At 34.6% G+C, this 14,323-nt stretch overlaps 1 protein-coding gene across 10 annotated transcripts; it reads left to right on the forward strand.

Annotated features, from left to right (window-relative positions):
• Positions 1-2,354: 2,354 nt before the first annotated feature.
• LOC105643519 (binding protein) lies at positions 2,355-14,068 on the forward strand. Of its 10 annotated transcripts, XM_012228655.4 has the most exons (25): positions 2,355-2,505; positions 2,607-2,724; positions 3,898-3,978; positions 4,128-4,227; positions 4,357-4,441; positions 4,528-4,577; positions 5,487-5,566; positions 5,704-5,763; positions 6,076-6,175; positions 6,275-6,352; positions 7,232-7,299; positions 7,405-7,473; positions 7,556-7,633; positions 7,745-7,840; positions 8,479-8,549; positions 8,648-8,725; positions 8,865-8,958; positions 9,931-10,041; positions 11,101-11,321; positions 11,431-11,560; positions 12,085-12,228; positions 12,313-12,420; positions 12,500-12,615; positions 12,693-12,788; positions 12,862-14,068. In XM_012228655.4, the coding sequence occupies exons 2-25, from the start codon at positions 2,680-2,682 to the stop codon at positions 13,397-13,399; spliced, it is 2,697 nt and encodes an 898-aa protein (XP_012084045.1). In that variant the 5' UTR covers positions 2,355-2,505; positions 2,607-2,679; the 3' UTR covers positions 13,400-14,068. The 10 variants fall into 10 exon arrangements, with proteins under 10 accessions (XP_012084045.1, XP_020538660.1, XP_089579957.1 ...); XM_020683001.3 differs by having other exon boundaries at positions 2,360-2,724; positions 11,104-11,321; XM_089723831.1 differs by having other exon boundaries at positions 2,360-2,724; positions 11,104-11,321; positions 11,431-11,545; positions 12,097-12,228; positions 12,506-12,615.
• Positions 14,069-14,323: the final 255 nt, after the last annotated feature.

The raw sequence follows: 14,323 nt of genomic DNA on the forward strand, positions 1-14,323 counted from the left end.
TTCTACAAAATTAATATAGTTAAAAGGGATACACTCATTTCACCATACACACCAAATAGGAAAACTCGAACTAATTTTAAAATCATACCCGTTGTTCTATCCATATTTTCTATGATGATAAAATTTGCAATTCAACTAAAAGTCTCATTAAACAATTAACTATCCACCTAAATAGAGCAATTAATAGTTTAAAACATATCACATCTGCATAAATACATGAAAATTAATTAATATTCGATTCAAACACAAATCTAATTTAAAAACTAACCTATTAATGCCAAGTTTGTCATTATTATAATGGCTTCTTACTTTCATGTACTCGAACTCATAGCCCTCATTAACCATTCTAAACGCCTTGATCGAGGGACACCAAAGAAAGATCGAATTGTTATCGGACATTAGACATATAGAAATATGCATCCATCAAATGATCTTGATGCAACCCTATCACTTCCGACTCTGAATATACCTCATCTTGTCGGTAATAATCTGGTCTACCACATTGAAGGTGAAAGAGACTGCTTTGCAATTTCATTAGATTCCTAACCAGTTATAGTGGATTCTTTAGCAATAGCATTCCCTGCTGCCATTTATAATTATATAGTAATAAAAAAATATGATTACTACTATTAATTTTTCATATTTCTATTATCAAATAGTTATATCTATATTTAAAATGTAATAAATTATAGCTGAGATATAATATTTAAGAATCGATACAACAGAAAAGGCACAAAAAGTTCAATACCCTAATCATATGTGGGGAATGTAAACAACAAATACAAACAAATAAATAAGTCGAAAAATTAGAATTGAAACTTGCGTAATTATTTAAAACATAAAAGAAAGAAATATCAAAAAAAAAAAAAAAAAAACATGAACAAATGCAGTGAATAATATAAATACGATGGCAATCAATCCAATTGAAGAAAGACTGAGAAATAAATCAATAATCTGACATTAATAATAGGTCAAGTGGCCCAAGCTGGTACCATTTTTCACAAAGTGTAGTAATTAACAGATAAAATTAAATTTTAAAATGCAGATTTTCAAAGAGTCTAAACTTCCAAAATGTGAGATTCTTATACTTGCAAAGAGTACACAAACATATTAGGTTACATGTATTATAGAATTTCAGTGTTTATGCGCAAATTTACATCACAGAAACAATAGGACCCTCAAAAATATATACCTTTTAATAACAGGAATTTGGATATAAGCTTTTTTGGTTTCAGGCCAACTGTAGTTTTAGTTGATGAACTTCTGAGCAAATTTCTGGAAGCACTAATAGTCTTGGGTGTGTTCATAGTTCCATTCTCAAAAGCATCCATGGAAATATGGTAAGCAACTTAATTAGCTTTTTCCTTTAATTAACCCTGATTAATTAACTTAATTAACTTTTTTTTTTTTTTTTCTTTTTGGCTCGTAAAGGGTGAATGCTTTAAATCAAAAAATTTAACAATTTGCATTTTCACTCAGACAAAACAATAAAGACAAGATAGTGCTTATCTATCAAGTACAAAAGATAGAATTTTGAAACTAAACAAAGGGAAAAAAAAAAAAAAAAAAGAGAAAGAAAATGCTTACCTCAACAACGCAAATTCGAAAATTCAAGTGTAATAAACTTGACAACTCACTCCTTCTCTAAAAAGAATTCTTCATAGTTCATAATTTTGAAGATTGAGAAGGGATACTGATTTGAGATGGAAGTGGAGCTTGAGAGAGGAGAGGAGAGGAGTAAGCGCAGTGGATGAAGTAATTTGGGAAAGTGGAATGGATAGTTAATATTGTAATTTCACACCAAATAATAAACTTTTACACCTTTCTTCATTTATTTTCCTCCCGTTTTGGAGAGAAAAATGAGAGACTAAAATAAGTTATATTTTACTTTCACCCATTATTTTTCACTCTTCCCAAACAGTGTATTTTGCAAACTCTAACAAATTTTCATCCTTCATTTTACACTCACCTTATTATGCACCAAAACAAACAGAGTGTTAAAGCTCATTTATCCAGGTAAATAACAGTCGACGGACTAATCTTACCAGTCCCGTTAAATAACGTTTCTTACTCCTGCTGGCCACGTGTCTGCATCTTCTTTAAAGATTAATTAATTGAGTGTGAAAGACTTATCACCGCTGCACGTGTTGTATTAATCCTCCAATTAGAGGAATCTGTTTGTCTTTCAGGCACAGTCGGGTAAGGGACCCACGCCTATGAGAATGCGCAGACTTCAATAAATTTGTAAAAAGGTAGTTTCGTAATTTGAGGAGAACTTGAGGGCATTTAATGAGTTAAATTTTCTAACAATTGTGTACATGTATATACCATTAGTATACTTTCGAAGAGTGTTTTTTTTTTTCCCTTTCTTTTCTCAGTTTTTTCTTTCTCTTATCGACGGGCGAGGACAGCACTTCCACAGAAAAGAATAAAAAAGGAAAGAGAGAGAAAGAGAGAGAGGGGGAGAAAGAGAAATCGAAGGTTTACGTCGCTACGTCAATGGCGGTTAGGGTTTTCTATTGATCCCGGACCTCAATCTCCTGCTTTTTGTTTGTACTCTCTTATCTCTCTCCTTTTTGTAAAACCCTAATTTCAACGTTGTTTAGATAATTATCAGTTCAATTACTATCTTTGGGGATTTTGGGGTTTCCAATTTGAGTCGTGAAACGAGCTGTTGATATGGGCGCGCAAGAAAAATCGCAAGCGAATTCCAATTCGATGCAGGTAAGTTCTTTTGCATACCTGTGCTTTAGTTTCCTTCTTTTTGCCCTAGAATTGGATATGGTGCAAGCTATTGGTTTTGAAGTGCAAGTTCACTTCTAATTAAGGTTCCTTTCACGTTGTTGTTGAATCTACTGTCTAATGTCTAAACTAATTCTGCTCTTTAGGAGAGCTTAAGTGTGACTGGTGTAACTCGTTGGAGTGGTTTTAGTTATTTCCTGGCATAGATGGGGTATTTGTTGAAATTGCTTATGTGTCAAGTGTCTCAAAAGTAAAATATCGTCTGTAGTTGTCTTTTTTTCTTCTTTTTTTCTTTTAAAAAAAAAAAAACTGGTGTTAGGAGTTGTCTTGCTGTGTGGTACTGTGAGGCTGGTATGTATGGAGTAGTTTTCAGTGGGCTATACTGATTTTATTATGCATACCGATGCCATTATGAATTCCATTTAAACACAATTGGTATGGAGATTTTTCAGAGATGGTATCATATTCCCCAGAAGCAATCTATGTAGTCCAGGTGTTTGATGGTAGTACATGTTTACCAAAGGGTACAGGTCGCCTTGCCTCCTATGTGTGGAGAAATATGTAATAGCTGGGTTTTTATTCTGATTTATGATGGAGGGTAAGATTGTGCAATTAGTTGCAAAAAAATTAATATCTCATGATGAAACGTTGGGCCTTGAGTTGGGAAGCATTTAGGTGCAGACTTGCGGGAGTATCATACCCATTTTGGATTTAGTTACCGGGCATGTTGGGTGGGGAACTTGGCTTTCCTTGGTTATACCTAGTCGGATATATCTTGATGGACAATGACTTTGGAGAGTCCTTATTATGATTTTGTTGTTGATCAAGATGTTGGTCCCTTTTTAAGCAAGTTCTGCGTAAGATGGCAATTTGATGATGAATACGTATTGTTGTTATTCAGTCTTTTTATTGACTTACTTTTGTTACTTTTGTTTCTTTGTTGGCATTTTCTATTATCACACATGTTGAATCACACATCTACATTAGTTAGTATGCTTTTTCACAGTGATTAATTTTCTTTTAATGATGTGGAGGTGTAGAATGCATGAGTATTTTTTTTTCTCTCATTTCCTTAATGTTTAGCAATAGTTTCAGTAATAATGGCATGATGACCCATACAAGTGGCCCATCTGAGCTTCTTTTATCAAATTGCAGAGGGTGAAGGTCTACCGTTTGAATGAAGATGGTAAATGGGATGACCAAGGAACTGGACATGTTACTGTTGACTATTTGGAGGTCTGTTCAAATCCTTGATTGGACATTTTGTATTTTGCTAATACCTCTACAGAATTTTAGTATTGATCTAATTAAAAGAATTGTATAAAGTCGTACATTTAATGAAAATGTGCTCTGCATTTTGATTGAATGCGAATGTTATGAAGCAGAGGTCAGAAGAGCTGGGCTTGTTTGTTATTGATGAAGAGGATAATGAAACGTTACTTTTGCATCGTATCATACCAGATGACATTTACAGGAAGCAAGAAGGTATTTTAGAGTTTCATAAATGGCTTGTTGCAAGCACATATATTAACTGATTGTTTGCTAACAGCATACGTCAGGCTCTCTTAATTTGTTGAGTTTGATTAATGATTTTTTTTGTGTTAATGTTCTCAGATACTATAATCTCATGGAGAGATCCTGAATATTCTACAGAATTAGCACTAAGCTTTCAAGAGAACGCTGGGTGCTCTTACATATGGTAGCAACTTGTGTTTGCATGAATTCTTGTTTTCTTTGATTTTTTCACTCAATATCACATGATGCTGAACACTTCTGTTTTTGTAGGGATCATATCTGTAATGTACAAAGAAGTCTGCAGTTTAGTAGCCTTAACAGTAAGTACTGAAATTCATTTCAAAGCCATCATTTTTTTAATGTAATTCACAATTATTGGGTCCTGAATGTTGAGCAAGATGTTTGCCGTAGATCAGATCAATAAATGTTTCAGATTCTACTTATTTTTCGCTTCCCCTTTTTTACGTGTGAACCTATGTTTTAACATGGTAAAGTGTGATTATAATGGGATATCTTGATGTGTCAGCAAACTCCTGGAAATGGATTGATTAGTTCAGAAATGAAGAGTTTTAAACTTACGTCATATGATATTTGTCGACTACGTGGTAAATCATCTTCATGAACGCCTGTTGAGTCACACCTCGTTCCAAGCATGTGAAATACTTGGCTCCTATACAATTAACTCCTGATCTGGATTGTGAGGGAACTTGTTTGTGCATATATGTCCACTTAGATTCTTACCTCACTAAAAGATCCAAATGCACACTACATTCTGATTTTCTTCTGTTAGCATCTTTTTTTATAATCCCTATATATTTGTCTGCAATGGAAAAAAAGAACAGATTCTGGCCAATGTAGATTTGGCAAGAGTTCGCATATATAAACACCTCTTATGATTTAACAAAAGTCTTAGTCTTGCATCCACTGTTACATTTTTATCCTAACATGCTGTTTTCCCCCCCTTTTTGAGATAGAGATAGACTTCTGTAATGCTTGAGAGTCCGGTAAAGTTTCCCTGGCAATTGAACATTAAACTTGTTCTCTGTGTATGCATTTGGTGGTCTCCACAAAAGGCACTTATCATTGACTATCCTCAGCCTCTCCCACAAAAAATATTCTCTTTGATGTTTGTTCACATTGACTAGATTATATTTAGTGTGATCATTGCTATGTACATTTGTTATTTCGTCATAGCACTATAAGCATTATTTTGTTTAATATTTTTGCAGATGAGACATTTCACAGTATAAATAGTGAATTACGGGAGTTACCTGCAGTTGAACTTTCCACACTTCCTTTAATACTTAAGGTTTGATGGGTGCACCACTTCTCTTTTTATATTTCATTCAGTGCATAAGTTTTCCTCTTTTTTTGATATCCTTGAGCTTGCTTAATTCTGTATTTGTTACAACTATTTTAATCAACTTGAATAATTTTATCTTGCAGACTGTGTCTGAAAGTGGCATTGCTGATCAGATGAGATTGACAGAACTTATTTTGAATGATGTAAGCTTCATGTGAATTCTGTTTCTCCTTAGTTTGTTGAACTGACTGGTGTTTTCCCTTATTAGATTTGGTTTCATGACCAACTGTTAATCAATTTATAGTTGGTCCTAGATGTGTGATTCTTGGTTTTGTGACTACTAGTTCTTTTCCTTTAGCATGATATCCTATTTATTTTTATTATTTGATTTTGTTTTTTATTGTCCTCTAGTCTAAATAATAACTTCACTTGATATTGATTTTTTTTTGTTGGTAGTTTTTGAACAGTTGATAATTCTGTGGACTTTCTGAGTAAAATTTCTTATGCTGATGCAGCAAGATTTCTTCCGCAAGCTGATGGACCTATTTAGAATATGTGAAGATCTGGAAAATATTGATGGCCTTCACATGATATTCAAAATAGTCAGAGGGATCAGTGAGTATCTGCTTTAATCCTATTTCTTGTGGTCTTCCATCGCCTAATAGTTTTTTTACCCTCCATCAATTTTTTCTGAAATTTTCTTGTTTCCTGCAGTTTTACTTAATAGTCCTCAAATCTTTGAGAAAATATTTGGGGATGAGTTGATCATGGATATTATTGGTTCACTTGAGTGTAAGAGCTCTTCTAGTTGTTTATTTGCAATATTTTGTTTTTGCATTCTGTATGATTGTATTTGAATGAAAATTTGAACATATATGCAGATTTTACCTATTATGATTGGTTACATGAATACTCTTAGTGATTACAGTAAATGTGATATCTTGTGGTGAGTCTGATCGATTTTTGTCATTATTGTTCCGTGTTATGCCATTGATTTATTATTTTATTTATTCATTTGGAACTAGTTTTTTTTTTTTTTTCAATGTTTTCTCCTTTCTTTTTTTGCATTGATGGTCTTGGGTTCTTTGCATTTATTCTTCCAGTTTTCCTTCTGATTCAGGTCAATTTGCATGGGATTTTTTGTCCGGAATGTCCTTTGGAATACACATGATAAAGATCATGTCCTGTGTTTATGTTATCGGCATGTAAATTATTTCGTGGTTGATGTTTTGGTAGTCAGACATTAATCACAACTGATGCATATAGTTAGATCATATTGTTTTTCAATTGTTAGCATGCTTCACTTGAATGATAAAATTTCTTTTGCATTTGTGTTCTGTAAATTTTTTGAGCTTCAAGTTGTTCTGGCTTGAATTATGAACTAGTTTTAGTGTTTCTACTTATATCTTGGATTATTTTAGTAGTCCTAAAACTAAAAACTTCAGATTTCTTACTTATGAATATTTTAATTTATATGATGTGCATGCTTTGTTTAATCGCATCTTCTGGGACATATTATGGTGGTTCCTTTTTTGTCCTGTAATTCATATGCACTACGCAGTGCAGAGTTTAGGACAGCTTGCTAATACTTGATAGTTCATGAACATTTAGCAATGGCATCATTATTATTTTTTGATGATAATGGTTACATGCCTTAAATCTTATTTTCAGATGATCCTGAGGTTTCACATGTCCAACACCACCGTAATTTCCTGAAAGAGCATGTTGTTTTCAAAGAGGTAACTTCCTGTTAGCTGGTTTCTCATTTCCTTTTAGGTTCTGTTGGTAGTATTTAGTGAAAGAGGCCGTTATCTTTTTCTGACATTTATTTTTTATTGTTTAAGGCCATACCAATCAAAGACCCTCTTGTCTTGTCGAAGATACACCAGACATATAGAGTTGGCTATCTGAAGGTTTGAATTTTGCCTGCTGTAATTTATAGTACTTTGTTTTTCTCTTTAACCTGAAACCCTTTTCTTCTGATGTCTGTTTTAGGATGTTGTTTTGGCTCGGGTTTTGGATGAGGCTACTGTTGCAAATCTCAATTCCATAATTCATGCAAATAATGCAGTTGTAAGATAATGAAAACTGATAGTCTGTACATTTAGGTCTATATCCACTTCTTCTTAGGACACACGTTCTATTTAATGTTATTTGCATTGCCAACTTTGTTTTCTCGTGTAGGTCGTCTCTTTGCTGAAGGATGATAGCACTTTTATTCAGGAATTATTTGCGAGGTTGAGATCACCTGCTTCATCTTCAGAATCAAAGAAAAATTTGGTAATTGTGGAGTAAAGGAATTCTTTGCTTTGTATCTGCCAGCATAATAGTGATACCATGTTAATTATGAGATTGTCATATCCATATGCTCACTTTCTCTATCCTAACACCCCCTGCGGGCCTGCCCAAAACCTTCTCTTCTCCTCTTCTGAAGTTTTCTTTGGATGTATTAAAGATACTTGAGTTCTGGATTGCTTAGATTATTAACCAGTTAAATATTGATCTGGGTATATGCACAATGGCTACTTCATTTTACTGTGGTGTGTATTAACTATTCAAACATATTTGACCAAATTCTGGGAACTGGTTTTCATATCCTCAAGCTTGAGAAATGAGATTTGAGAAATCCTTGTCCAAATTAGTACTTATACCCTCCTTCTATTACTAAATTATAACAGGAATTGGGAAGGGTAGGGAACCATTAATTGATAAAACTGTTTTCCTTTTCTTCATTTGTATCTATTTAATTTTTTTGATTATCAAAATGGGGACTTTCTCATTTATGTGTGAGTTATATGAACCTTGGGAGAGCCATACTTCAAAAAGCTAGCTGTTAAGGTTAGAGAGTATTCTAATACCTAGTAATATATTTTGGTGGCCTTTTTTTTGATGTATTTGCTGCTTTTTCATTAAAATAGGTGTATTTCCTGCACGAGTTTTGCAGTTTAAGCAAGAGCCTACAGATGGTCCAGCAACTCAGGCTGTTTAGGTATGTTTATGTTGTTGGGAATAGTTCTTCTCAGTAAAGGCAGTTTATTTATTTATTTATTTATTTTTTTTGTGTTAATTCTTTCTTGATTCTTGTAGGGACCTCATGAATGAAGGTATTTTTGAAATCATCATAGAAGCTTTGCAGAATCAAGACAAGAAACTTGTGTTAACTGGGTAATAGGGACTATATGCTTTGTCTTTAATGTATCATCTTGCTATTTTTTTCTTTGTTTTCTTTGCATGTGAATTTTCTTCCTTTTCTTTTCCTGTTCAGTAGCTTAAACCTAACTGCAAGTGATTCTTATGGATGCAGGACAGATATCCTTATTCTTTTCTTGAATCAGGATCCAAACCTTCTGCGAACTTATGTTGTTAGGCAGGAGGGAATTCCGCTTCTAGGATTACTGGTATGTACTGAGTTCGTTATGATACTGATGGCTTGAGTTTCAGATGCACCCAAATTAATGCATAAGCATACCCTTCCTTAACTCCTTTTAGTAAAAGTTGATTTTTTTATTAAGAGTTTGAAATTGGATGGGAATTGGAGTGCCTTCTAAGTGAGAAAAAAAATCAATTATCAAAAGCTAAATTCAATAATGGAGACTGGTTTATTTGATGTTTAGCCTTTATTATTCTATGCAAATCGTGGTGATGTGTTGCTGTTCATACTAAGTTTCCAGCTAGCTGCTTTAACCCTCTTGAGATTGATATTGATCATTTTGTTTTACTTTTACCATCATCACATATATGGTATACTTTAACTCTTATGTCCATTCTTTGTTATATTGATCATTAATTCTTTGTTCATTTGATTGATCTTCCTGTTATATCACTAAAGATAAGTGTAGAGAAGAATTAATGCTTGCCCATGCCAATGCCAATGTTAAGGAAATGTACTCTATGCACAATGTGTTTTCAATTTGGTATCTTGCCATGAGGCATTGCCTATTGCCTCTATAGAAAAAAAAGCGACCAAATGCACAAAGCATCCCACATATGGGCTTTGGGGAGGTTTGATCTGTGCAGCCTTCCCCCTTTCTTTTTTGTAGAGAGGCTATTTCCCTCGCTCAAACCCATGACCTCCAGGTCACAAGTGGGGTAACTTACTGTTACATCACAGCCGTCCTCTTGCCTATTGCTTCCATATGTAGTGAATGCATTTGTTCTCATAGATTTTAAGGTATTAACATTGATGTGAAATGCTTCCTGGCTCCCAGCTTCGGATAAGCTGTTGGTATGGATGCAACAGTATTTTTATAATTCAGTATGTCTTCATCTTGCCTTCAGTGTCATTTTTATTTCGTATTTTGTTCCATTGCCTTGTGATGTGTGTACACATATATTATCAATTCAATTAACTAAATGTCATCCACATGCAGGTTAAGGGGATGATAACTGATTTTGGAGAGGATATGCACTGCCAGTTTCTTGAAATTCTTCGTAGTTTACTAGATTCCTATACATTGTCAGGAGCCAATGCCCAAGTGCCGGTAATGATAAATCGTTCCAAATTTTATGCTGTCAATTTTTGGTCAATTAAGTGTGCTGCATGGTGAAAAAGCACTTTTACAAGTTTCCCAAATTTGTGCCACTTTCTATTTTGCTGCTTCTCTCTATTTGCGGTACAATTCTGCTGTATGCGTGTATAACAGGTCGATAAACTGGCCTGGCTTGCTTGAACCTGTAGAGTTCAACCTATGTGGCTTTTTGATATCTATGTGGGATCTTGTTCACTGAATGTAGTCTCTTTGGGTTTGGCAGCTTGGCCTTGGTTCTTACTGTCATGGGATCAATGAGACTGCATTTTCTGGTCTTCTATTATTCTATTAGAAAGTGTAAGCAGCTGTGAAATCAAGTGATATTTGTGGGAACTAAAATCCACCTAAAAGCGTTTAATTAATCTATTGGCTCTAGTCATGTACTTTATTGAGATAAAAATGATTGTGAAACGATCAGAACTGAGATTGACTCTTGGTGTTTATTTTAAGTTTATTTATTTTTGGTTGGGTGATGTATGAGAATTATTTTATGCAAGGAAAAAAAATATATGATGCTTTTCAACTGGCTATATTTTGTTCGTGGGTTTCATTGATGTGGTGGTGGTGGTGGTTGTGCTTATAAATATAGGTATGGTGGCTTTTAGCCTGGTTCTTCTCTTTGTTAATTTGCTTTTAAATTATAAAATTTTATACCTGTTTCTTCTACTTCCAATTTGATTTTTGAAATTTTCTCTGGACTGATGCATGTGATATCATAGCATAATTCTACATTTTGTATCTCTATCAGATGCACTTTGGTGTTACTCTGAATGACATACTATGAACTGAAAATTGCATCATGCTTTCAAAATTGTATTTAATAAACTCTGTTTCAAACTTTTCATTGCATGCTTATTTCATTATGAATATGTAGCTTTTTAATTCGTATATTTCTGCTTGGTTGCGAAGAAAAGTGGTCACTAGAATTTCATTCAGCCTTCTGGCATGTTATCAATTTGGGTGCTACTTTGCTTTTCATTTTGTTAACAGTATTCTTTATATTATTCACAGCAGAGGGATAGTATTATTGAGATCTTCTATGAAAAGCATTTGGGCCAATTAATTGATGTTATAACGGCATCATGTCCGGTGGAAAACATTGCTCAATCAAGTGGTAAATCTTCAGGATCCAGTGGAGGAGTTGAAAATCAGAATGGCGTGAAGCCTGAAATACTCTCAAACATCTGTGAACTGCTATGCTTCTGTGTTGTGCACCATCCTTATAGAATAAAGTAAATTTTTGATAACTTATTGATGTTCTTACATAATCTACTTCCTGTTGCCACCCCACTGACATGTTTTTTTTTTTTTTTTTTTTTTTTTTTTTTTTTTTTTGTGTAGGTGTAACTTTCTCCTTAATAATTTTATAGATAAAATTATAGCACTGACACGAAGAAGGGAAAAATACCTTGTGGTTGCTGCCATTCGATTCGTTCGCACTATTCTTACTCGCCATGTAAGTTACTCCAATGTAAGTTAGGCTATTCTTTGTTTTCTTATATTGCATTACTATGCTTTTGTCATGATTCCTATGTGGGTGATATGGAATTGCGCATCTGGATATGGCACAGTTTAAAGCGAAACACTCCCTCTATTTCAAAATAATAGTCCACATTGCTAATTTTGAATGTCCTTAATTAATTGTCCACTTTCCTATTTTAGTTGAGAAGTTCACAAGTTAATAGGTATTCTGTCAATAACATCCCCCAAATAACTCATTAATTTTTGTGCCAGCTTTTATTAAAAGATAAAATTGATAACTAACGAAATAATGAGATGGAGGGGGTAGTAAACATGTAACTGATGGAATTAATTATGGACATAAAACATAATGAACTTGAGGGGACGTGTAAATTTGTGTTCTCACATAAATGATAATTTCTCAACTGAACCTTGATATATCAGTGTGGTTATTTTTATTTTCATCGTCTTTTTTGATATGACTAGACTCAAATTAAAATGCCTGTGGCAACGTCTTTGTTTACTTTGTTGTAGTCTCAATCACAGGATGAGCATCTGATACATCATTTTGTCAAGCACAACATCCTCAAACCAATAGTAGATGCCTTTGTTGTTAACGGCAACCGATATAATCTTCTGCACTCTGCTGTTCTAGATCTTTTTGAGTATATTCGCAAGGTGAACCATTTGTATTGCATATGTTGTTTTTTCCTTCTTGGATAGCTTCAGAAGTTCTGATATTTGAATGATTGTTTCATGCAGGAAAACCTGAAATTGTTGATTAAGTATATAGTTGATTCATTCTGGAATGACTTGGTCAAATTTGAGCATTTGGCCGCCATTCAGTCTTTTAAAGTTAAATATGAGCAGGTATTATCATCTTAACTCCCTCTTCTTTTTTCTTTGCTTAGTATTTGGGTTTATTGTTTCCTAATTTGGACCAGTATAGTTGCAGTGCCTAGAGGATTGCGTAACGAAAAATAGTGGCAGCACTTTGGATCCACGAAAGCGAGTTGATGAGCGTGCTCTGGAGAAAGAAGAGGAGGAATACTTCAATGGGGACAGGTATGTTTTGCTCTTATATTATTAGCTAAGCTGTGAACTTTTCTCATATGTCTATTGAGTTTCAATACATAAAACAGTGATGAAGAAGATACGGCATCTGCATCACATGCCAAAAAAGTTCAGCCTCAACCTGTGATATCAAATGGAGTTTCTGCAAACTACACGTCATTAAGGTACTTGTTATCCTCCTAGAAAACTAGAGAGATTTTGAGATGGTGTGATTGATATTTTGGATTGATGTTCTAGTCCAAGATCTGGTGGACTGGTCGACTATGATGATGATGAGGATGATGAAGACTATAGACCACCGCCGAAGAAACAGCCAGAAAACTTGGAAGGAGATGAAGGAACTATGGAGTGCCTTAAGTTGAAGCGCAAGTTGTCTTCTAGGGATAAAGAGCCTGATCCAGCAAAGAAGCAGAGATTAGGTAAACACTCAAAATCAAAAGAGAGTGTATTTGCGGCTTTGTGTTCAACATTGAGCCAGGCAGTGCTTCCTAGTAAGAAAACGGGAAGCTCAGTGCACACAACTTCTCGCACGGCGGACGGAAACAAGGGCCTAGGTGAAGATAATCATCAAGAGAAGGAACCTGCTATTTCGAAAAGCAGCTGCGATAATAGCAGTAACCCGGGAGAGGAGAACCACCGGGAGAAGGAACCTGTTGCTGCTAGAAGCTGTTCTGATTGCTTGCACAACACATCAGAAAATAGGCAGTTAAGTGGAGAGGATGGTCCCTTGATACCACAAAAATCCTCACCTGAAATGGCTGTGAATGGATCTTAAATGATTTTTGAGAATCAAGTTACAGCAGTTGGCATGTTTGGATGACTGTTCTATTTGACTCGAGGATGGCATAAGTCGGTCCTGGGCAGCTGAAGGAGCAATATCCTTGAAAAAAGAAAAAAGAATTGAATCAAGAGAAGGTGGGTGAACGCAGTTTATAGCTTTCAGTTGATGGTAGGAGAGGATACTGTATAGTGCCACCCTGGGTAAGGAGGAATACTCATAATGTGGGGCCAGTGACCCCTTCATTAGCTTTTCTGATGTTGAGCCAAGTAATTATTGCTTTGTAAAACAATCATCAGCATTAATTTTCTTTCTTACAGTCTCTTCTCTCTCTCTCTCTCTCTCTCACACTGTTTCCCCGTGTCTTTCTATATATGACCTTTTTGTTTAGTTGGTTGATAGCTGCGTGAACTATGCCAGGAGAGGGCATCAATATATGCCCTGCATAGGTCTCTTTGTTGTTCAGTTTTGTGGTGGCGGGTGTGGTTGTAATAGAGTGAAGGGTTTTAGTGAGTTGTTTAGATGCCAAATTTTCTCAATTGTAGTAGAAATCTCATTTATAGACCCTTGTATATTAGAATTCGAACTTTCTGTTACATTATTTGTCAGGCAAAATTTGTTTCCATCAATGTGCATTAGTGTGAAGCGGTTTCACATTTTTCCTGAGATACTGAATTTACTAATTGCAGTCATTTATGACTTTCATTTCTCTGGCAAGTGTAGTATGTGTATCTAATATCATAATATAATGGGTTGTTGATTCTTCTTTCAATGGTGCTTATTAGATTGCAGCATTGATTTATGTTTGAATGCATAGCTGCATTTCCTTGTGGTGAGAATTACGAAGTTATTCTAAGAAAAATAATATTATTGGACGAATAAGATTTCAGATTCTTCAGGTTCCAAATTTGCAATTAGAAG

This window comes from Jatropha curcas, chromosome 7 (genome assembly GCF_041381405.1).
Source record: "Jatropha curcas cultivar XTBG-Jc1 chromosome 7, XTBG_Jcur_1.0, whole genome shotgun sequence".
Lineage (NCBI taxonomy): Eukaryota > Viridiplantae > Streptophyta > Magnoliopsida > Malpighiales > Euphorbiaceae > Jatropha > Jatropha curcas.